Raw genomic sequence first — 24,669 nt, forward strand, 5'->3', positions numbered from 1 at the left:
TGTGTGGGAAGAATACCAGTATTTAGAATGTTGGAACCCTAAGCAGGCAGCATTTGTAATTTTCCTATTAGGAGAATGTCTGCATGAAAATGAGAACTGAAAACTAATTACATAAATTGCTAAGCTTTGAAAGACTCTTTTCAGCATTTTTGCCTCTAGGATATCTATTCCTCAAAGAGCACCTTGTGACTAACGAAGAAATTAGGTGGATATCCAATTAATAACACTCCCATCCTCAATCTTTAATGGTAAACAGATTTCAGGATATTTTGAACCACAAGCCATTGACCAAGATGCTCCTTGCAAAGTAATCTAAGTGTCCCATGTTATTATTTTAAAAGATATGAAATGAATCAGAAGTTAATATTAGGAAAATTTTTTTTCTTGTTAAGATTATAAAATTCTCATGTTAACTCATAATTTTTTTTTTCTATTTCTGATTTTACCCCACTTGGCTCTCAGACCTCACTGGCTTGTATAATGTGAGCCTTTCTCTGGGCCTTTCAGTTGTTGAGTTTGACTAAGAATGGTCTGTGGTTCATCAAAGCTCACTATGCCAGTGGAATCACCACTTCTGTAGGTGGTTATGGGGATCTGGAAGGTCTCATCTTCACAGCATGGCTGCTACTGACTAGCTTGGCAGTGCTCTAGAAACCCAGAGGGCCGTCTTGAAGACAGCCCTGCCGGGAACTGCCTAGGGTATGTTAGGTGGGTGGATCTCTCTTGAATGAGAGAAATGTGTGAGCCATAATGCCTACAATGGTGCTTTTCACAGAGCCAAGTACACTGTTGCTGATTAATAAATAATGGATTGTTTATCTTGGAATTGTTTTTATTGGCAGATGCCCTGAAAGAATCAAAGGCTGTCTATAAATGAAGAATGCCCTCATTATTTATTCAGCTCCCGCTTTTCTACTTAATGTGCTGGTATCTTGAGAAAATTTCTTAAATATTAAATCACAAGTAAAGTTTAAGCAGCTTTTTTCCCCTAGATTTTCAAATACACCGTTTAACTATGATCTGTTCTCAGATGTCTCTGATTGGGGGTGGGTGTGTGTGTGTGTGTGTGTGTGTGTAGCTGGAGAGGGATGGGAGCAAAAGGAACAGCGCCCAGAAGTTTGACATCTAATTATAATAGGCACAAATAGCTTAAGTAAATGCAAGTACATTTTGAGGTTGATTGTGTGTCTAGCACAAGTTAGGGGCTGAGACTTCAAGAAATATTCACGGAAACGTGCAGAGTGAGGGGCAGCAGGGATCACAGGGGTAGTGGCTCAGGAAAGGTTGATAAAGGAGGTGAATTTATGGTTGGTGGAGGATAACCAGGGTGGTAATAAGAAGCAGAGTAAATTAAATTTCGGCAGGGGAAACAGTATGTTTGAAGACTTGTGGTGTGGTCACAGTAGGTATTCTCGGAACTGTAAGTTGTTCAGTAATGCTGGATCAGAAAACACTGTAGGAATGGCCGTAGGAAAATGGGGCCCAGATAATAAAAATCCTAGCTGTGTCTCTCAAACCGTGATAAATAGCTCTATGATATGTAGCCCTGGCCAAAGACAACATGAAGGGAAATGATAGACTTGTCTTATCTTCTTTGGTGTCCTTTGCTCAGATGTTCTCTGTATCTAGCAATCAGAACGATCCTGACAAATAGTTGATATGATGTGATGTAAAGGTATCAGCTACTGTTAAGTGTGAAGGATAAAAGGGCTCTACTTTTATGAAGGGCTGTTTCCTTAGTAATATTTTTATGTTATGATGGCATAATGCTAGGAACCCAGATTGTGAAGAGACCTTGCGTATATGTAGAAAGTGAAGGAGCATTTTGAAAATGGATTTTTGACTTGGGTGACAGGAAAGCTGGAAGAACATGGGGGAGAGACATTTCTGTCCTCCATACCATTGGATCACCATGCTAGCACATTATGTTGGCCTTGTGTCAGATGTTTAATAACGGTGGTTGAACATGCATTGCATAGACATAACTTTTAATAATATTTTTAAATTATTTGTTGTATGGTTTGGACACCACTGCCATCTACTTCATATCTGTGATGAAGCAAAGGTTAAAATTAGAATAACTGACCAAACAGAACATCTTCCAAGAAGAAGCAAAATTTTAAATAAAACTAATTTATAGTGCTTAAGTTTAAGTTATAGAATTGAATATTTTTATTGCTTTAGTGAATATACACAGACAGCAATAAAAATATTTTTTAGTTGAGTTTATTGAATTTAAGTATTATGAAGTAATAAACAAAAGGGACTTATTCTTGATAATTTTTCTATATGTTTGGAAACCATTAAAGATTGTTTTGATATCGAATAAAACTCAGCTGTTCAGAGACAGAGAAGGTGTGTATGTGTGCCTGTTTTGGATTGGATATAGCACAAGGATGCAGTTAGAAATCCTTTATTTTACTTTTTTTTAGGTGCTGGTGAATCTGGGAAAAGCACAATTGTGAAGCAAATGAAGTAAGTAGACTTAAAATATTAAATTTGTTTTTTTATGTTTAAGTGTACCCTTCCATCAAAGGAAGTAAGTTGTTTTGTGTTTTTCTTTTTGTCTCATTAGAATTATCCATGAAGCTGGTTATTCGGAGGAGGAATGTAAACAGTACAAAGCGGTGGTCTACAGCAACACCATCCAATCAATTATTGCTATCATTAGGGCCATGGGGAGGTTGAAGATAGACTTCGGTGACTCAGCTCGGGCGGTGAGTTGTTAAATTCATTAGAAGAGGCCTGTTGGAGTACAAAGAATAACTTTTACATGATAATACCATACTACATAACGTAGATTTATCCACGGTCTCGGGACCCTTTTATAAAAGGACAGTGGTGAATGAAGTGAGTCAGAAGCTTTAGAAGTGAGGACCTAAGAATACACAAGATTGTGTAATCTTCTTTTTATAACTAGAATTTTTTCCTTATCCATCAGGTGATTTTGACAACTCCATAACCATGCAATATTTTCTGTATAACATGAGATACTGGGTACTCATGTATTTCCATGATGATTTTTAGTAGTTACTGTGGAGTTTAGTAAACTTCCTGTGCTGATTCTCTTCAGAATTTTTTTTTTTCATAATTTGGAATGCTGATATAATCTAATTATTTTATTTATGCCCAGCCTAAAAAGCAGTCTAATCTCATATAGTGGAAATGGTATAAAATCTTGCCTGTCTTTGAATAGGAAAATATTGGCTGTTAGAAAACATGCATCAGAATTTCAGAGCTAAAGGGATTGAGGACCTTAGGAGACCTGCAAGTTCCACCCCTTTATTTTATCGGTAAAGAAACTGGAAGCCAAGACTTGACAAGATAGGAAGACTGGTAACCAAGGTGAAGATGGTAACCAAGGCACTGGGCCCACACTTACTTCTTTGGCCTGATAACACATTTTGCATTTGATGGCAGCAACCCTGGCCTAATCCATATGACACTTTATTTTTCATTTCACTGCACCCGTTTGCTTGCTTAATCTGTTTATTTAGAGTTTATTATTTGTGTGTTTTTTTAAAACTGATTTGTTTTTAATAACTGATAATAAAAGTTGACCTTCCCATAAAACTTTAACTGAAACTCTAGCTTAAATTTTAACATTTTTTTTTGTGCAGAGTAGGTGTACTATTACTACTACGGCTGCTTTTTATAGTGCTTTGTGTGTGTGTGCGCGCGCGTGCGCGCGCATGCCATCTACCTATACTAATACCATGAGGATTTTTTATATTGAGACTTTTTCTTTTTGTCTTCTTAGTGTCTGGTCAATTTTTTTTTAACATTGAGGCTTTGTTCATGCTTATAGAAAAAAATGAAAGAAAACAATATTAGAAAATATGTATTGGGGAAATCTAAAATAAACCTGGTTTATTATTTATAAATTATACTAACATATCTTTGTAAGTTTTTGGTCCATATTAATCTACTAACCATTTCCTTTTAAACAAGAATTTAAAAACTTAGTGTTAATGAACTAAAATGTTCAAGTAGATTACAAGATTATTTTTAATAGTAATTCATTACATTTTCCTGAATCCTTTTTTTATGGAACAAGATTTGATCATATCCAGACATTTATGCCTTATCTACTATTCATTTAATCATTTTTATCTTTATTCATTTATCATTGATTCATTCAACAAATGCTTTTGTTTGTCTTTAACAGTGGGGAACCATCCTTAAAGGAGAAAGAATTGATGTAGATTGTAGTTTACATCAGTTCCACTGACAGTGATTTAAATTGTTTATCGTATCACATATAGGGTATTCTGCATTTAGATGTTATATGTGATAATTTAGAAAGATTTTGTAGCCTCCATTTTAGGAGGTGATTGAAGAGTCAGTGCAAGCAGTTTTTTATGAAGTCTTTTTATTTCATATTTTTCTTTCAAGGACTTAGTGACAGGTCTGACTTGAAGTAACTGCTCTGTCACTACAAACTTTTTTTTTTTTTTTAAGTTTCCCTGCCTGCCTCTCCCCCTCACTCCGATCCATCCTTCCTTCCTTCCTTCCTTCCTTCCTCCCTCCCTCCCTCCCTCCCTCCCTCCCTCCCTCCCTTCCTTCCTTCCTTAGTTCTGATGCTTTGAAAATCTACGTGTGGGACTTTTTTTCCTCCTCTTTGTTTCACTTAGTGCTAGTTTGAGTCACTCTTCTTAGACTGTCTAGCTGTAGCCTAGTAACTGTTTCCCTCCTACCTTCAGACTATTCCTTCTGTTTGCTTTAGCCATTATTACTAACTCCTTCACACATATGTCTTCATGTTCTCAGGCTGGTTTTGATTGGTTTTGTGTTCTACTTAAGCTTTAAAATATTTGGAGGCTTTTGGAATTGTGCTAAGAAATACAAAGGTGAACTAAACATGTACATAAGGGACATTGGAACTTGAAACGTGTAAGAGTTTTCTAGACAAAAGCCAGGAAAAAGCATTCTGTGAATAAGAATATATTCAAAGGCTGAATATATTTCTATTTCTCAAATACCAGTTCTTGGACATATTATCCCTGAGTCGAAGGGTAACCAGATATTTAGTTTTGATAGGAACAACAGATGAGCTCTCAGAAAGTGATGTGAATAATGTTTTCTAACAACTGTGTATCAGTGTTTACCAGAGTCTTGCAAACTTAGATATTATCAACATTTTGATTTTTAATGTCTCATGCCTGAAAAATATTGTCTTCCTTTTTTTTTTCTTTTTTAGTTTTTATTTTCCTGTTAGTGAGGTGGGAAATCTTTGTCTTTTAGTATTTCTTCCGTGAATTCCTCTGAGTATTCGTCATTCAGTTCTGTTAAATTACTTGTTCTTTTCACATTGATTCTCTTTAAATATAAGGTATATTAACCTTTCTTTAAGTTTTCCAGATAATTTTGCTCAATATGTTTCTTTCAATTTTTTGAAATAGCAGTAACTTTGTTTTAGAACTCTTAAATTTTTTTGCATTAATTCTGACTTTGCTGTATCTTATTAGAGAGATCTTTCTCAAACTTACAATTACTTAAATACTCTTATTTTTCTAGAATGTTTATAGTTTTATTTTTTAGACTGATCACTTCACCCACCTGGAAAAGTTATTTGTGTCTCTTGGTGGGTGGGATCTAAATATATTTTATAATCTGATCATCCTTTGCCCCTACAGCCATTCCTTAGTGACTTGAAAATTCCTCCTGTAGCAGCAAAATGGATGTTTTTCTGAACCCCATTTTTTTCCATTGATGTATTCTTTCTTTTTTTTTCCAGATCAGTCACTTGTTAAATTACTTAGCCCTTATAAGTGTCTTTTATTACAATAAGATGGAAATAATAACATCTACCTGGGAGGGTTGTGAGAGATAATGACATAATGAACATCAAGCTTTTACCATGTCTTGTTCATAATAGATGCTCACTAAATGTTTATTGCTCCTATTGTTGCCATTTATAATTATTATATTACTGTCATCCTTCTCAGAATCAATGTATTTTAGTTCCTCTTGCCTCATAGGGTTAATTGGTATTTGGTAGGGTAAGAGCACTCATTCCATTGTTTTTTTTGTTGTTGTTACCAAAATATGAAGTTGGTTTTGCGTTTCTCTCCAGGTGAACTTGAGAATCAACTTAATGCCCCACATCCCTGTTGAAACAAAACAAAAACAGTCTGTTGGTATCTTGATTGGAATTACATCTTAATATGTAGGTTAATTTGATGAGAATTGACTAAAAAGATGTAAAACTTACAGAAATGGTACTAATTTGCTGTGGTATGCTTCATATTTGGCAGTTACCAGATTTGCAAAGCAGATTACACATTAGTTATTTAAAATCAGAGGAAACAAAATTGTTTTCAAGGATTGCATAGAGCAATCAGATTTTGTGCTGACTATCCTTTCAAAACTCTCTCAGAATGAGTTACTCAATCTGTGGATGATAAATTATTGTTTTTAATAATGGGGAGTTAGGGAAGCATTATGTAGGAGCCTATTAACATGTCTCAGGCATTGCATCATTTAAAATAGTGCTCTCTTCAAAATGTGGTTCATGAATCTGTGTCTGTCCACAAGCATGCACATGAGTACAGGAATTAAGGAGAATTTACATTTAATGCAATTGGCAGAGTAATTTATATGGTAACTTTGATAGTTTAAGAAAATAGGTTTATATTTTGAGCGATTTAAATTTTATTTTGAAACAGATTGGAAATAAAAGAGAACAAAACATAGGACTGGTCCTTTGTCATGGATAGTTTAAGAAGCACTTACTTGGAATAATTTAGGAAACTGATTTGAATTGACTGAAAAGACCTCCCTTTCTCCCCCCAGCCTCAGCATGCACCTGCATAATGGCTACTTTTCGGTTTTTCTAATTTTGTAGTGTATTTCATTAGTTAGTTTCAGTCTGTCTGCCTAAATTGCCAGATTGTGTCTGAGAAAGGTTGTAACAATTTACCTTCCAGTCCTGTTTCCTAGAGTGCCTTTTCTTAGCACTCTGGGTAGCCAAAATTTAGAAATCTTAACATTTTAAAAATACTGGCTAATTTATTAGTACCTGTTATCTCATTTTAATGTGCATTTTTAATTTTTAGTGTAATTGCAGTTTTCCATATCTCTACTGACTATATTTTTCTTTCTCTTTGTCAGTGACCTGTTTTATGCCTTAGTCATTTACCACTTGGATTCTTGGTGTGTTGATTATGTATGAAACCTTTGTCCACTAATGTTCTTTCACATGTTGCTTATTGCCTTTAAATCTTAGGGTTTTGTTTTCTTACATCTTCCTCTGTTATTTCTTCCATTATGTTTAAATTTAGAAAATCTCTCCAAGATTTACTAAGTATTCATACTATTTTAAATGTTTTTTTTTTAGGGAAGTGAATTTTAACATTATTTCATGTGTTTGTTCTTTAATTACTCTAAAATTTACTCTGTGGTATGCATGAAGTTGAGATCTACATTATTTTTTTCCTCTTCAGGCGGCTATCTAATTATCAAGTAGAGTTGTGTTTTTTTCCTTAATCATATCCTATCTACTAATTTACCTAGCCACCTTTATCATGTAATAAGTTCAGATTTGATCTTTTTCTATTGATCTGCGTTAATACAAGAGTGTTCTACATGTTGTAAGCTTTTAATATCTGATAATTTTAGCCCTCCTTCCCCAGTGTTCTTGCTCAAAATGTTCCTAGTCATTTCTACTTGTTATTTCTCCAGGTGAATGTTTGAATTGGTTTTATATTCTGGCTTATGTTTGAGAACTAAGAGGTTGTTATAGGATTATATTATTTTTGATTCTGAGGAAAATTGATTTTTGTATGTGGCTAAGTGGTATTAATCTTCCTTTGAAATGTAATATGTACCTCGAGCACTGTTTTTCTTTTTTCCTCAATTCACATATCAGCACATATTTTTATAGCTCTTGACAACAAGTTTTATTGTCCATCCAGAAAACATTTAAGTATTTTTTTTATTTTATGAACTTGAAAATAAAAAATACACGTATTTATAAGCTTCATAAGTATACGTATACAGGCTAATTTTATGTAGCATATTTATTATAATCTCTTATCTTGATGTAGAGAAGCTCATGTTCACTGCAATTTAATGAGAAATTTTGCTCTCTGCAATTTATTTAAAATTAGATTATTTTATTTTTAGCATTCCCCCATCGTGTTAAGCAGTACTATCGGAAAAAAGAAAAATGACTTCCTATTTCCTTGCCTCAGTCATTTTTACTTTGATTATATGTGTGTTTTGAGAGAAAAAAAATTTAACGCCTATGTATTCTTAAAGCAATTCTTGAAATGTCTGGGATTGGCACCATGGGCCATGGAGTGGTGACTTCCCTATTCTCAGGATTTCTTTAAAGGTATACTAACTTTGATAAAAGCAGTATAGTGGACTTAAATTTATAGGAATGATTATATCCTGTAGAAATTTGGCAGATTAAATATATGAGTAGTTCTCATATGTGGTATTCACTAATGTTATTAATGAAATAACTGAGTTAAGCCATTGGAACAAAAGATTTCCATACTTGTATCAATCATGACATCAATATATTATCATTGGGGCCAAAAATTTAGAGTTGTCACTATTTTTAAGACTATTTTATCATATTATTTAATCTCTATTATAGAAGGGCTTTCTGATTTTTTCTGTTTAAACTCTTAATCTCATTTATGATTGTCTGCTATATTAAAATAATCATCTAGCCTTTGCTTAAAAAACTTAGTCTCTCATTTCCCCTCCCTTTTTTTTTTTTTTTTTTTTTTTTGGCATGGCTTTGATTGTTAAAAAGTGTTCTTTGTATGGAATTGAAATCTGGTATGTTTTGCCCTAAGAATTCTCTTTTTTATGCTTTATATCTAAATATGAAGTCTACTCTTACCTTTAATAATCCTTACTTCAAATGTCAGAAGACACCTGTCCTGGTCCCTCAGAGTCTTCTCTTCCCCATCCCAAAAGGACTCTTCTGAATTCCCATAAAGTAGGTGACAGCCTCAGATGAAATGTGCTGTCACTAAATAAATACAGCATGCCAAGTTCCTGACCCTCAGTGGGAAAAGCGACCCTGTTCCATGTCCCTTCACACGAAAGCCTTGCGTAACTTCTTCCTGAGTTCCCAGAGCACACAGTTGTATAAAGAGGCACTTACATTCTCTCCGCCATCTTATTTTCATTTAAGTCTTAGCAGCTTGAAAACATATTAAACGTGGCTACATCCAAGGATTTTTCCTTGCTACTCACAAATAATTGCCTGGCAAATAACATTTCTTTCAACACACACAGAAGAATGCCTGTGCTGCTTTACTCACCTGTATCCTTTCTGACTAAACTTCACTCTTTAGCAATCCCAATCTTTTTTCGACCCTATGTCACACGGTTTTGGTACACCCATGTTTAGCGTTCTAAATGTTCTTAGGTAACATTATGTTACATACATTTTGAAAAGACTTCATTCCATGGCCAGGTAGGATTGTTGTTATCATTCTGTAGTTTTAACATTTATCTTGTCTTGGACAATGGCTGTTGACTGATATGTGTGATTGGATGACCGGTTAGCTGTGAAACATCAAATGAGTTGCTTAACCACTCTGTGTTCAGAGTCTTTTTATACAAAACAAAAGTTTAGGTAGAATGATTTCTAAAGTACTTTTAGAATAAGTTTAAGAATAAGATAAGTTTAAGAATAAGAATAAATTTAAATAAGTTTAAATGTATTACCAGAAGGTGTAATTGATAGACCTCTGAATGTCCTCCTAATGACACGGTAGTGAATATTCTAGTTAGTTTTTCAAGGAAAAGAGACTATTTTACATTTTGTGAAGAAGAGACATTTTTGAATGTAACAGTACAGTTTATAAGTACACTTCCAAAGTTTCTCATGTCTTTTTCTTCAGGCTTCTTCCTAGACAGTTTGAAGAGAATGTGATCTTAAGACCCATACCAGAAGGCATTAGTGTTTTCTGTCAAGAAATTTTAATGAAATTGAATAAATATATCATAATGAAAGCTCATTAAAAACTACTTAAGTGAAAAGTGCTTTTCTGAAATGGAGAAAATTCTGTGTGATGTTAATAACAATGGCCAAATTTAGAAATTTCTCATATATAGACAGTTATTTGGAAAACTGAATGTTTACTGTAATTAGGTAAATGGTGCTACGAATGAACTTGAAACCATGTTATATTGGGTTTTATTAAGGTTATTGTACATGTGTTACTTGCTTGCATGCATTTCTCTTGTGATTTACTAAAAAGGGAAACATATGCTTGAATAATATGTTCCCATGCTGAGATACTTAATTATTTTTCAGTATGGGTTCTATCTGGAAAAAAAAAAAAAAAAAAGAAAAGGTTCACAAATTGGCAGCAGAATGAATTTTACTGTCAGCTAATACGTTTGCTGTCCTGTGTCACCAAATGGCTTCTCTACTGTATACCTTATGTGTGTCATCACTTCATAAACATTTACTGTAGTACTTTGGGAAAATGCCCCTTGTTTAGAAAAACTAGGGATTGTCCACTGACTTAATGTAAAGCTGTAAGTCTTAGGCTACAGAGAATCTCTATGAAGATAGCAATTTCATATCTCCCCTATTTTTAGATTAACTATGTTCTTACCTGAAAACTATAGTTAATCCAGTTTTATACTCTTTTGCTGTTATCCAGCAGTGTAGCCCCCACCCACATATGGTTATTGAGTATTAGAAATGTCTCATCTGAATTGAGATATGCTGTTTGTAAAAATAAATGTCAGATTCTGAACACTAAATATGTATAAAAATGTGAAATATCCCAATAATTTTATTTTGATTTCATGTAGAAATGTCATCTTAGGTAGAGGTTAAACAAAACATCTTATTATATTAATTTCACCTTTCTTTTGCTTTTACAAATATGGCTATTAGAAAATTTAGAAGTACATCAGTGTCTCATGTTGTATTTCCTTTGGACAGCACTAAACTAGTGTGGTTGATTACCTGTGGATCATAATACTAAATATTTGTAGCCTCAAAACGTAAGGAAAATTTAATTAACTTTATACACAGCATTCCTTCACTTAAAATATTTTGCATGCTGTCTTCAGTATGCATTGTATTTCTACTTCATAGCTGTGTTTATTTTGTTTTTTTCTATGCCTGCGTGAGCAAACACCTGCCCCCCACCCCTGGCCCATTGATTTAATACATATATATATATGTATACACACACACACACACACACACATACATATACATACATATATATATGTATATACATACATACGTATATATATATATGTCACAAAATATATATATACACACACACACACACACACACACACACACACACACACACACATATAAGGTCTCCTGAAAATCTGAGAAAATAGTTCTATGTGAAACTGCCTATTCCACATTGATTTCTCCCTTCTCTGAATTAAATCTGTTCCTTGTGTAAAGAAGATCAGAAAGCTAACATTTAATTAGATTCTATCTTAAAATAATCTTTAATGGTGTTAGTGTGTTTCTTAGAAACATTTTGGGAGGGAGGGGTGACACGTATATTATTTCTCTGTTTTCAAAACTGATCATTATCAGTGCACAAAAAAACTGTGAGAGATCATGAATAGTCACTTAATGGATCCCCTCTTGAGTTGTAAGTGTAGTGTGTCATTCTTCCAGTTTTCCTAGTGCCTTGATAGCTGTTACTGATATTATAAAACATAGACTCATGATTGAAGATTACTCTTTTAGTTAAGCCAGTTTTTTAAGTGGTGCTATTGAGAATTAAGTTCTGACCCCAATGAAAAACAAAGGAAGTTCACTGTTGCACTTTTCTTGTAATCTGCAATGCCTCCCTTTGTAATTTTACCCTGTAATGTGTCTCCCTTCACTTAAAAAAAAAAACATGGTCTTCGAATGTTCAGGATGATGCCCGCCAACTGTTTGTGCTTGCTGGAGCCGCTGAAGAAGGCTTTATGACTGCAGAACTTGCCGGAGTTATAAAGAGACTGTGGAAAGATAGTGGTGTACAAGCCTGTTTCAACAGATCCCGAGAGTACCAGCTTAATGATTCCGCAGCATAGTAAGTAATCGTAACTTTAGAACTAAACTATCATGAATAATTACTTGGAAGTCAAATATACCTCCAAGTCAATGCTATTGCAGAATTGGCTGACACATTCTTGTAAAACTCAGGATACTCAGGATGACAGTATTTGAAAACTTTATTTTTTATGTGTAGATAGCATTGCAGTTATTTTCTCTGCCTTCAGAAGTGTCTCAAGAGACTCATGCTTATGTAACTCTAATTGAAACATGCAGAATGGACTTTTTCCAGTGAATTTCCAAGAAAGTAATTGGAACTTCACAAAGTTCACTCTGAATTTGGGTATATCTCTAGTTTTCCCGGGACTAGCCCAAGGGGAGGGTAACTTATTTTGTTCTTTTTATTATTTTTTAAGTTTCATTTATTTATTTTTAGAGAGACAAAGACGGCATGAGTGGGGGAGGGGCAGAGAGAGAGGGAGACAGAGAATCCCACGTAGGCTCCTCATTGTCAGTGTGGAGCCAGACACGGGGCTCAAACTCAACGAAATTGTGAGATGATGACCTGAGCTGAAACCAAGAGTCAGAAAGTTAAATGACTGAGTCACCCAGGCAACCCTGATTTTGTTCTTTTCATTATACTAATAGTGCCTGAGAAGAGTTACTCATCCAGTGACAGGCACTTTGTGTATGGTGAAGGGGTGTATGGTGATCCCAAGATATCTTCTGTAGCTGTACACTTGAAAATTATCAACTGTATGTTCCCTGTTGCACTAGACATCAGTATTTTGTAAGAAAAATCTACCCTGATTTTTTTGGATGGTGGCCACAGAAAGTTCATAAAGCAAGTTGTGATAAAACCTGGTCAGGGAGCTTTCTGCTTGGTGATCTAGCAGATCACTTGATAAAAAAATCAAGTATTTGTTTCCATTATTTGGCACACATACTCAGCAGAAATGTCAGATATGAATGGCCTTGATTGGTCTTCAGACATGTGCTCTGCTGCACTCATTTTGCTTCCCAAGGTTGTTCCATTTTCTTGAAAGAGCTATTGGCTTTTAGGGACACAAGTGAGAATAAGATAGAAGATGATGGGTATTAGTAAGATTTAAGTAAATACACATACTTCACAGTGAAAAACAAACTGGGTATGGCTCTTCCTGATTACCACGTCGCATGTCATTAGTTACACATCAGAGTACTCAGTATGTGTCACATGAGTGGTTTAGTGCAGATGAGTAAATAACAGACATTTTTGTGGAACCCATGCCCATTTTTGTCATGCTCTATTTTCTGGTCTGTGTTTTAATGCTTTGCCACTCTATACACCATACATGTTAGTATGTACGTATTTTATACACGTATAAGTCACATGTTACTGAATATGTAGTTCCACTGGTGTCATCTTTGCCTTTGTCATCTTTTCATCAGTGAGTTTGACTCACTGATTAGGTCTTTGCCTCCCTGTTTTATATACTTACAGTACACAAAATTTTTTTTCAGAACGCTGACAGATTTACATTTACTTTGAATAATTTGATTTGTATTTTTGTTGAAATTATTTACTTCCTGCCTCTGCCACTACACTGTAAATTCAGTAAGGTCTGCTTTTACCGTATGTTCTTTCTTCATTGCCTGACACATAATTGTCATTCACTGTGCCTTTGTTTAGTAATGAATGAACTAACAAACCATACTTTACAGAAGGTAGAAGAGAAATTAGAAAAAAAATTATTTACAGAAGAACATAACTGTTACACCATATTATTTGCTTTAGCACCACGAGCACCTGCAGAAAGATCTAAATGGGAATCCCTGTCATGTTGAGAAGAGTGCTCTTAGCCGAGCCCACCAAGGGGAGCTTTTTCAGTAGTAAAGGGGTGCTTCTCGGGGACAATCGACTGAAGTGTGTTTCCCCATATGGTGGTACTTCCTGGACCCCTGCAGTCTAATGGCCAAGGCTTGTCTCCTGTGTACAGTGCACTGAGAAGAATAAGCCATTTTGTCTCCCCAGTAGTTCATTACTAGTGGTTCTGACCTTAAGATGGCAATAATGGAACCATTTTCCAAGAATGAAGGAAGTCACAGAAATTTTCTCCTCCACAGTGGTTACAGTACATCTTGATTTCCGAGTTTTTGACTGGGGGGGGGCGGGGCAGGGGGGGGGGGGATGGGCTGCCAAGTTGCCCATTACGACTGCCCAAGCACCAGTTTACTTTAAATTTGTGATCATTTAAAACAATTGGAGTTTTTCATAGTGCCAGTTTTTCTTATTTGTCACGTTGAAATATAAATGTGCGTTATCTTTAGAGGCAATTCTGAAGCAGTTTTAAGCAAAGAAATGAATCTGAGTAATCAAAGCCCATTTTGAGAGTAACACTACTTAAAAGGGACAATGAGTAAAATCTTGCCATGGCCTGTTTATTAAGTTAGATTTTCTTACAATAATACATAACGTTATATATGTGGAATTAAAAACACAGATAAGTACTGGGGGATTATTACCAGTGCAGTTAGATAATAAGATTCTTTTAAGTTCAGCAAATAATACAGATAACTCAAGGTGTCCTCTCTCGTTGTATTCTAGTATCACATACATATACTTAACTGTCTTTAAAACATTTTTGATTACTCAGTGTTTGGATAGCTTTTGACCTCCATGTCTACAAATCAAATATTTATTAAGCTCCTTTTGTTTGCAAGACCTGTTGTAAATGGCTAAGGAACAGTTTCAGAGGATAACCTCAATTAACATTGCAGTAGTTAGTGCCTCTCTGTAATAAACATAGATGTGTCTTCTAAATCGTCATTGACTGATTACTCTCAGCTATTAGAAGACACTGTAGGGATGGTCCCCACGATCAGCTGACCTTAAGATTAAGTCCAGACTTCTCTTTTGAATTTCTGCATCACCCTTCCTAGGGGCCTTGCTTTCTGAGAAACGAGATGTGACTGTTCCTGTCTCCATACTGTTTTACTAATTCTCCTCATGTGGATGGCATTCTCTTTTTTTTCTGTCCCATCATTCAGATTTCTGTTTAAACCCCTCACCACCCATGAATGCTTCTTTAACCACCGAGGTTCACATTAATCTCTCTATTTGGACATTCTACAACATTATTTACTATATAAAATGGCATGAGATAATTTACACAGAATAATTTCGTGGTATGACACCGCTACATTTGAATAGCACAACATATTTGGCATCATTGGCAGAGAGTTTTGAATGGGTGGGTGACTAAAATCAGTGAGAAGTAAAATACGAATATTGATTTAGAGAGCCAGTAAAATGCAGAGTAAAAGAGCATGTGTGCTGTTTTCCTATGTGTAACTTAAGGCTGGTTGAAAAGGAACAGTGTTGAATTCAGCCTTCGACTAGAGGTTACTCAGTTTCTTTAAAGTGTAAGATTCTCAGAATCCTCAAGAGTAATGTCTGGAAAATAAACACAGTGCTATATAAAAAATGTGTAGTAAAGAATTTTAAGAAACAAACTTGTAGTGTACAGTTGGTTTTGTGTGGTTTTTAAGAAGTTGTTACTCTGTTTTGTTTCCAACAAGGAGAATGACTAGTGTCCTTAGGAAACAAAGAACACAACACTTGAAAAGTGTTAAAAGAGCTTTGTGGCTGGAGACTTATATAAACGTTTTCATTTCAGTGGGAGTTAATAGAACATATAAACTTAAATTGTTTTATTACCGAGAAATGTAACGATTTCCAGTAATTTGAATATTGCATGCATCAAAATGTTTTACTACCTTGATTGAGGAGATCTTTAATGGCTGTATTAACGATTAACTTATTGTCTTGTTTATTTTTTCAGCTATTTGAATGACTTGGACAGAATAGCACAACCAAACTACATTCCAACTCAACAAGATGTTCTCAGAACTAGAGTGAAAACTACAGGAATTGTTGAAACCCATTTTACTTTCAAAGATCTTCATTTTAAGTGAGTAGCTGCAAAGCATAGAATTTACAAATTTAGATATAAAACACCTTGTTTAGTAAAAAAGTGGTAAAAGTATTTAAAAACTGAGCTAAAAATTACAAAAGAAAACTTTTCTTAGGTTATTGGACAAAGCATTTTTGGGTAAAAGAGGGTAACAAACATTCTCAGAAGGAATATTTGTATTTTTATTTGAGAAAAAATGGCCATGCAGTCTCTTTTGCCTAGATTTTTCAAAGTCATTTAAATAAAAATAGTTTTTGACTTTTATTTCTGAATAGAAAATATTACTCTGATATTATAAAGTGTTGTCCTACATTCTTCACAAAAAATTACTGATTGAATAAATGCTTATTTATGGAAATACTAAAAGTGAAGGGTACCTTTTTAAAAGTTTTCATGAAAATTCTTCTTCATGCAAACGTGTGTACTTTTTTAGGTTGAAAAATGTTCGTTTAATGTAGAATGTAATGAATATTGACTTACTGAGGTTTGAGTAGAGAAGCACAGACTTGGAGCCATTGGAAATGCTCACTTTGTCCAGTCCACTCGGGTCGTGACAGACCAGACCCAGGGACTCTCAGTGAAACATTACATTCAGATTTACAGACCTGTGTTCCTCTTTTTTAAAGCATGAAAAAACCACTTGGACTTTGCTTCAGTTAACTCTAGTGCTCTGAAATAGTAAATAATAAAGCAGAATTTCTGAGAGCATCTAAAAAAGATTTATAGTCAAAGATAAAAAACAAATATATTGGTGAGCTTCTTTATAAATAAGTGTGGAAAGTAGTTACCTATATGCAACTGTACTTCTGACTCCTTCCCTGAATATCTTAAATACATTTTTTCTATTACCGCTTGTCACTGATTTATTCTACATTCATTGGTTCATGTAATTGAGTTTTCCAGCAAACTAAAATTGAATTTTAATTTTCCATGGCAGCTTCCCTCCAAAAAGAAAAAAACCCAAATCCAAACATCGCCCTGCCTTTTTTAAAGAGAATTACAGATCATAATTAGTCTATCTGACCATGTAACTTTGTACTTTAATACTTGGTAAAGTTTTGTTGAAGCGGTCACTGGACTTTTTTCCTTGCTGGCAATAGCTCTTATCAAAATCATTTACTTTCTTTTCATCTGTTTACTACTTTTAGGATATTAAATGACCAGTCAGGAATAGTAAAACATGAATATTTAAATAGTCTGATATGTCTGATCTGAGAACTATTGTCATATTTATCTTAAAGTTATAAAATAAGGAAGCTCACTGTCAGAATGAGGCTCCAAAGGTTTGTTGTTTTGTTTTTTGTTTACTTTGTTTTAAAGACCATATTTTAAAAGCAAACTTAAATCATTATGTTCAGATAATGGCTTTGTTCTAACAAATGTAGTTTGAGGAGAAAATGCATGGAGTTGGCGGTTAGCAAGTAAGAATACTTGAATTAAGTTTCCCTATTAGGTAAAGAGGATGATTGGTTAAGAGTCTTACCAGAAGGTATTACACTCTGGCCCACTGTTGGAGGTATAAACATAAATGGGGTGATTGCCTCTCAGGGGAATGTTGTAGAGGGAAGAGCTCTGTCAGTGGGAAGGCACAGTGCTAAATGTGCAGTCTGTCATGTGGCACTTGATGGAATCTGTACAAAATTCACTTTCAGTGTTGGTTAGATTAATCGTAAACATTCGCTTTCCCGACCATGCTCTTCATTCTACCCTCAATTTCTCGAAGTTGTCATTTCATCCTCAAGCAAGTGCTGAGATTCTGTAAATTCTCTCTCACCATGATACCCCCAGGAAGTCCCTTTATCTTTAGTCTCCTTGGGTGAGGTAGAATTTCACAGGATGTGTTTCATTACTGTTTTCACTTGCTGCCTTAAGCATAGGTTTGTCAGGAACTTCAGATAAACTTTGTCTTATTTTGGATTTGGGTTCTGTTAAATTACTATCATTGTAAACATATGGTTCCAACTTTGCTTTTTATATGTTGAGTCTCAGAAGAAGGAGAGCAGAAATATACTTAGAATAATTCTACAGGGAACTCTTGAATTTTGTGTGCTTTGTATTATAATTCATTGCCTCATTTTAATGAATGGCTGATGTAAAATTTCAGTTTCATTTAATTTTGGCATGATTGGAATTAAATTCAAAATGAGGCAATAAAGCACAATAATTTTAGAATATATTTATCACCTCTGTGAGTGTTTGTGGAAAGTGTCTCTGTGGACTACTATATTGCTTTTAAGGAATCAGCAATTTTACTATAATATTTTTGCCAAATACAGAATTAAAGCATCCCTTCTATTATAAAATTATAAGACAAATTTATGTTACTTTCATATAGTACTGTAAATGTAAAGTGGGTTTTGGAGTGTATTTACAGGGTTGACGTGCACATACGGTCAGCGCTTTGTACCAGTGAGTCTTGATCACTGTGCTATCAGATGACAGTCTGAGAATGTCAGAACATCTCAGGATCTTCTTGGGGGTACCTGGGTAGCTCAGTTGATGAAGTGTCCAATTCTTCATTTCAGCTCAGGTCATGATCTCAGGATTATGGGATTGAGCCCTGCTTTGGGCTCTGTGCTGGGAGTGGAACTTGCTTAAGATTTTCCCTTTCCCTCTGCCCCTCTCCCTGACTTGCACTCTTTCTTAAAAAAAAAAAAAAAAAAAAAAAAAGTGGGGGGGATGCGTGGGTAGCTTAGTAGGTTAAGCATCTGACTTCAGCTCAGATCATGATCTCATGGTTTGTGAGTTTGAGCCCCACATCGGGCTCTGTGCTGACAGCTCAGAGCCTGAATGCTGCTTAGGATTCTGTGTCTCCCTCTCTTTCTGCCCTTCCCCACTCACATTCTATCTGTCTCTCCTTCAAAAATAAACAAACATTAAAAAATTAAAAAAAAAAAAAATCTCATGATCTTCAATATCCCCTTGTACTTTCCCCTCTCTCCCTAAAAGAAACCTGAGAAAAATCAAATCCACTTCCTATTTGATGCTAGAAAAAAGTTTCATCTGTTCATATGAAGGAGAACATATTTTTGTTTTTGATGACTTTTTAAAAAGTTCAGAATTTGGAGATAATTCTAAAGTATGTGTGAAAAAGGAATAATGCCTTATGCACAGTCATTTGTTACATTAGATTTTAGTCATTTTTGTTCCTTGGCTAATGAATTAGACTAGTGATTCTCAAAGTATGGTCCCCGGACCAGCAGAATCAACTTTATGCACCTGGTGAGTCTGATTTATACTGAAGTTTGAGAAGTATCAGTTTATTCATTTCTAAACTGAATAAATTTAGGAGATTTCTTCTGTAAATTACTTGATTATAAGTTAAAAAGCCTTTTTATATGTAACATTCCCACAGCATAACTGGAAGACCTAGATCTTTCTTTTTTTTTTTTTTAATGTTTGTTTATTTTTGAGAGAAACAGAGATAGAGACAGATCATGAGTTGGGGAGGGGCAGAGAGAGAGAGAGGGAGACACAGAATCCAAAGCAGGCTCCAGGCTCTGAGCTGTCAGCACAGAGCCCGACATGGAGTTTGAATCCATGAACCATGCAATCATGAGCTGAAGTCAGAAGCGTAGCTGACTGAGCCACCCAGGTGCCTTGCAAGACGTGGATCTTTAACGTAGTAAAGCTAGTCTATTATTGCTTGAAGGTGTTTTAAAATATTCTGTAGACATAGTTCATGCATTCATTCAACAAATTTGTGAAGTATGACAAAGTCTTTGTCTTTACATTGTTGGGGGAAGGGAGATAAATGTTCAGATGTTCAGGAGGTGATAATCACTATAACGAAGAATAAAACGAGGTAGGGGGGATATATTACTTTCCTAGGGCTGCTATAACAAATTACCACAAGCTCGGTGGCGTAAAACAACAAATATATTCTTTCATAATTCTGGGGGCTAGAAGTGTAAAATCAACATGTCTGCACAACTGTGCTCCTTCTGAAGGCTCTTGGGAAGAATCCTCTCTTGCCTCCTCCTGCTTCTTGTAGTGGTTGGAAATCCTTGGTGTTCCTTGGCCTTTGACACATGGGCTTCTTCCCTGGTTCCCGCCTCAGTTTCTCTTTCCTTTTATATTTTACTATAGCCACAAGGTGAACCAAAGCCATACCCTGCACATTTTGCTTGGAAATTTCCTCAGCCAACATTCAAATTAATTTCTTAACAGCCAGCCCTAGTTTTTGCGACTTTACAACAAGAATTGCCTTTGCTCCAGTGTCCAGTAACACATTTCTCATTTCCTTCTGGAACCTCATCAAAAAATCTCCTAACATCATGTTCATGAATGATATATGTATATCGTCTAAGATCGAAGCTTTTCTGCCATCCTTTCACTCCCAAGCATCTCCAGAATTATTACCTTAGATGTCTGTTTCGAACCAGCCATCTTTTCAAAACAATCTGGGCTTTTATTGTGTAGTAACTCAAGGTTGTTCCAGTCTCTACATAGTATCCAATTCCATAACCACTTCCCCCATTTTAGGTGTTGGTTACAGTAGCACCCCACTCTGAGCACTAACGTCAGGGTTGTCCATTTCAAGGAATTGACTTACGTGACCACGGGGCCTGGCAAGTGTCAAGTTTGTAGGGCAGGACAGCAGGCTCAGACAGGAACTGATGTTTCAGTCTTGAGGTAGAATTTATTTTCCTTGGGGGAAACCTCAGTTTTTGTTCTTAAGGCCCTCCAACTGATAGGATAAGGTCTCTCCCCTTATCAGGGATAATCTTTGCTGAGAGACTACTGATTTTAGATGTTAAGCACAGCAGTAAAATACCTTCACAGAAGCACCTAGGTTAGTGTTTGACTAAATAACTGCGTATGATGGCCTAGCCAAATTGACACACAAAACCATCACAGAAGGAAAATGTCGGATGGGATGGAAAGGGTTTGCTTGTTATTTTATATTGAGTGGTCAAGATACATGTAACATTGGATCAGAGAAGTTACCTAAAGTAAATAAAGCCTTTTTGGTAAGGTTATTTTCAAATTCTGTTAATGGGTAATCATTTTAATTTCTTTTATTTTGTTCTTATTTAATCTTTATTACCAGCTCTCCTTTTTGTGTGTTAAACCCATTTTAATTTACTGTGTGGTAGAATCATTTTGTTATATATCATACTTAAGGAACAAATCACTAGCTAACCCAATAGAATGAACGGCATTGAAATAATGATAAAAGTAACAATATTAGTTGATGTACTCCGATTTGCTTTATAGGCCAATACTATTCTGCAGGGAAATTCTTTTTGCCTGAGAATTAAATAGGGACTATTTTAATTAGTGCACCATCTAGATGAATGGAGCCTTTTAAAATGCACCAGTTTGCATAGTGTTTCCATTATATAAGTGGTTATTTCTAGGTTGCATAACAATCTATGTGCATTTCAACCTTTGCTTAACTTCATAAATTCTTTTTTTTTAAAGAAATTTTTTTTTTCAACATTTATTTTTGGGACAGAGAGAGACAGAGCATGAACGGGGGAGGGGCAGAGAGAGAGGGAGACACAGAATCGGAAACAGGCTCCAGGCTCTGAGCCATCAGCCCAGAGCCTGACGCGGGGCTCGAACCCACGGACCGCGAGATCGTGACCTGGCTGAAGTTGGACGCCCAACCGACTGCGCCACCCAGGCGCCCCCATAAATTCTTATAAGAAAAAAATGAAAAGATCATTTTCTGTATGCTGCTTGTGTTATTACCTTGTACACCAGGCTACAATAGTCTGCAGTTAAACATTGTATAAAAATTGGGTTTTTTCCTCTAACTTTTAAGACTATTCAGTAAGGAAACCCATTTGTCTCCTATTTCTTATTTTTGTTCCTATACCTTGGCTTTGCTTTTTAATTTAGGCCACCTGTTGGCCCCAGCTAAGTGTCACTTGCTCACTCAGCATTTTCTTACCTGGAAATGAGGTTTCCCCTTTATGTCAGAGTCCTACTTTTAGCCTCTGAAAGAATTAAAACATTTTGTGGTGGGAAGAAGGGACCATGTCCTCTGCCTCTAATGTTCTGTGACTCTGGCAAATTGAATTTAATCTCTGCGTTCCCTAGTTGCTTCCTGTGACTTCTCAGTGTTTACTCATAGTGCAGTCCACTCATTTGTATCTGCTTTCATGTTCTGATCTAAGTGTTCTCGTATGTTAATGAATGTGTTGTTTTTTGAGGGTATTTTGAGCTTTGTTTTCAATCAAAAATTTTAAAAACCAGACTTTTTTTTCCCTTTGCGAAAACCAATTTGTGACATCATTTTCCTCCCGTGTAATGTCCTTTTCTTTTCTCCCATCCCACATTCCCCCTGCAATTTGGAGCTTTTTTGATGATATTCTAGAACCCCTTTCTAACATTTAAGGTGATGTCCAACTCCTTTTTTCTCTTATAGAATGTTTGATGTGGGAGGACAGAGATCTGAGCGGAAGAAGTGGATTCATTGCTTCGAAGGAGTGACCGCCATCATCTTCTGTGTGGCTCTGAGTGACTATGACCTGGTTCTAGCCGAAGATGAGGAAATGGCAAGTAGAACCACTGTGAAAGATGAAGGGCTGGAGATACTGCCAAGGATTTTTCTGAGAATAATTCTTGAGTAATTCTCGCTAATGGCGTGAGTTATTTGAAAGTTCAGGCTCTTTCCTCTGGCTCTTCTTTGTATATACTGAAAGGGAAGTACACTAAAGAAGCACAGAGGGACCCCAAGAATAAGAAAAGACTGAGAGTTAATCTCCCTTCAACCCGATATGCTTAATTATGCATTTCCTGTATCTGCTATCTAGGAAGTGACTAAAAGTAAACTCCTGTAATAGTCCAAGGCTCATTTTTCTTCACTTGTTACTTCTGCCAGCTCTGTAATCTTTAATCCATGTTATACTTTGCTATTGCCGTGTAATTTTCAGAGGTGTTGCAATGTACCATTAATCTAGGGAAAATATTTTTATATAGAAATTTAAAGTTCTGTCATTTTATTTTTTATCCTTAACATGTTTGTTTATTATTTTTGAGGGAGAGGGGGCAAGAGAGAATCCCAAGCAAGCTCTGCGGGGCCTGAACTCAAACTCATGACCTGCAAGATCAAGACCTGAGCCAAAATCAAGATTCACATGCTCAACCGACTGAGCCACTCAGGCGCTCCTAAAGTGCTGTCATTAAAAAAAAAATGTTTTAAGTCTTTATTTTTGAGAGAGGGAGGGAGACACAGAATCCGAAGCAGGCTCCAGGCCCTGAACTATTATCCCAGAGCCCGACGCGGGGCTTGAACCCACAAACTGTGAGATCATGACCTGAGCTGAAGTCAGACACTTGACCAGCTGAGTCACCCAGGCGCCTCAGAGCACTGTCATTCTAAATTAACTTTAGTACAGACTGGGGAAAAAGAGATCAAAATGTCACTTTTGTATTTTTAAAATCAGGCACGTGCAATTATAGTGCAGTTCACCATCACATATTCCTTTCTGTCAGTGTCCTTTTGATACCACGTATACTAGAAGAACAGGAAACTGGGGTGGAGGATTCCGTCCCTCACACACCATTATATTTAGAGGGTTGGGCTAATTGCTCAATTTATTAATTTTTAAAAATCTTTACTTATCTTTTAATGGAGAAGCTTCCATTAACTTTGTAACAGTGAGATCTCTTTTTGAATGTTCACACTTGGTGTCTCTAGATTGCAGGGTCCTGCAGCAGGGTGTTCCCAGGTACAGTGACACATAGTGGGCACTGTGCGAGTACGGGTTGAATGCAAAAAGTGATGAGTAGTGTACACATTCATCTCACCTGCAATCAATACTTGTTCTTAAATGGCGGGAATGTATTTCTGTGCTACATTATTTTTCAGCTGACCGAGCTCTCTCTTCTGATAACACTATTTTTTAAAAGTAATACTTTCAAAACCCTTCGTGTTGTGACAAACTGTATTCTTTCCTGTTACAGAATCGAATGCATGAAAGCATGAAGTTGTTTGACAGCATATGTAACAACAAATGGTTTACAGACACGTCTATTATACTTTTTCTAAACAAGAAGGATCTCTTTGAAGAAAAAATCAAAAAGAGCCCTCTCACTATATGCTATCCAGAATACGCAGGTATTTTACTTGTGGATAACTTGTCAAGTCATGTATTTCTAACTGAAGTTCCCCTAAGGCAAGATTTCAGTTGTAGATCACCTTTAATTAAAATTATTAAACTACATTCAAGTACAAGTAGTTCCTTGAGGTGTAGCTAAGATTATTGGAAATAACATATTCAAATGGAAAAGCTGTTAGGTAATTTTTTTATGATGATCTTCTGTCAGGTATGTGTGATGCACAGTAAATAAGACCAGTCTGTGTTCACGGTCTAATCTCAAAGACGGATGTACTCTTACACACAAAAAAAGCTGCATGTTACTATAAGAGAACATGAACCGTAGTTATAAGGGTTATAAATGAAGAAGGAATCCGCGAACCACTTATTTTTCAGGGGAGTCACACAGTTTCACAAGTAATCCCAACACTGGTAAGGAGACTGTTAATGGTCTTGTAATTTGCCTGCTGTGGACAATGGCCTGAACTTAGAAAAGGAGACCTGAGATGCGGTCCTGGCATTTCCATAACTAGCTCTTTGATCTTGAACAAGGCAGGTAATTTATCTGGGTCTCAGTACCCCATTTGTAAAATCAGAAGTTGAGCTAAAACTTGGTTTTAGTTTAGCTCCTTAGAGCACCTCCTGGGCTGCTACT

General features: G+C 35.7%; 1 protein-coding gene across 2 annotated transcripts in view; it reads left to right on the top strand.

Annotated features, from left to right (window-relative positions):
• GNAI1 (G protein subunit alpha i1) overlaps nt 1–24,669 on the top strand; it is an 85,122-nt gene that overhangs the window by 53,099 nt on the left and 7,354 nt on the right. For both annotated transcript variants that reach the window (XM_042916469.1, XM_042916476.1), the window contains 6 exons: nt 2,433–2,475; nt 2,576–2,717; nt 11,884–12,041; nt 15,829–15,957; nt 22,340–22,469; nt 23,881–24,034. In XM_042916469.1, the coding sequence (XP_042772403.1) occupies nt 2,433–2,475; nt 2,576–2,717; nt 11,884–12,041; nt 15,829–15,957; nt 22,340–22,469; nt 23,881–24,034 (756 nt within the window). The remainder of the gene's footprint in view (nt 1–2,432; nt 2,476–2,575; nt 2,718–11,883; nt 12,042–15,828; nt 15,958–22,339; nt 22,470–23,880; nt 24,035–24,669) is intronic.

The sequence above is a fragment of the Panthera leo genome, chromosome A2, assembly GCF_018350215.1.
Source record: "Panthera leo isolate Ple1 chromosome A2, P.leo_Ple1_pat1.1, whole genome shotgun sequence".
In the NCBI taxonomy this organism is placed as follows: Eukaryota; Metazoa; Chordata; class Mammalia; order Carnivora; family Felidae; genus Panthera; species Panthera leo.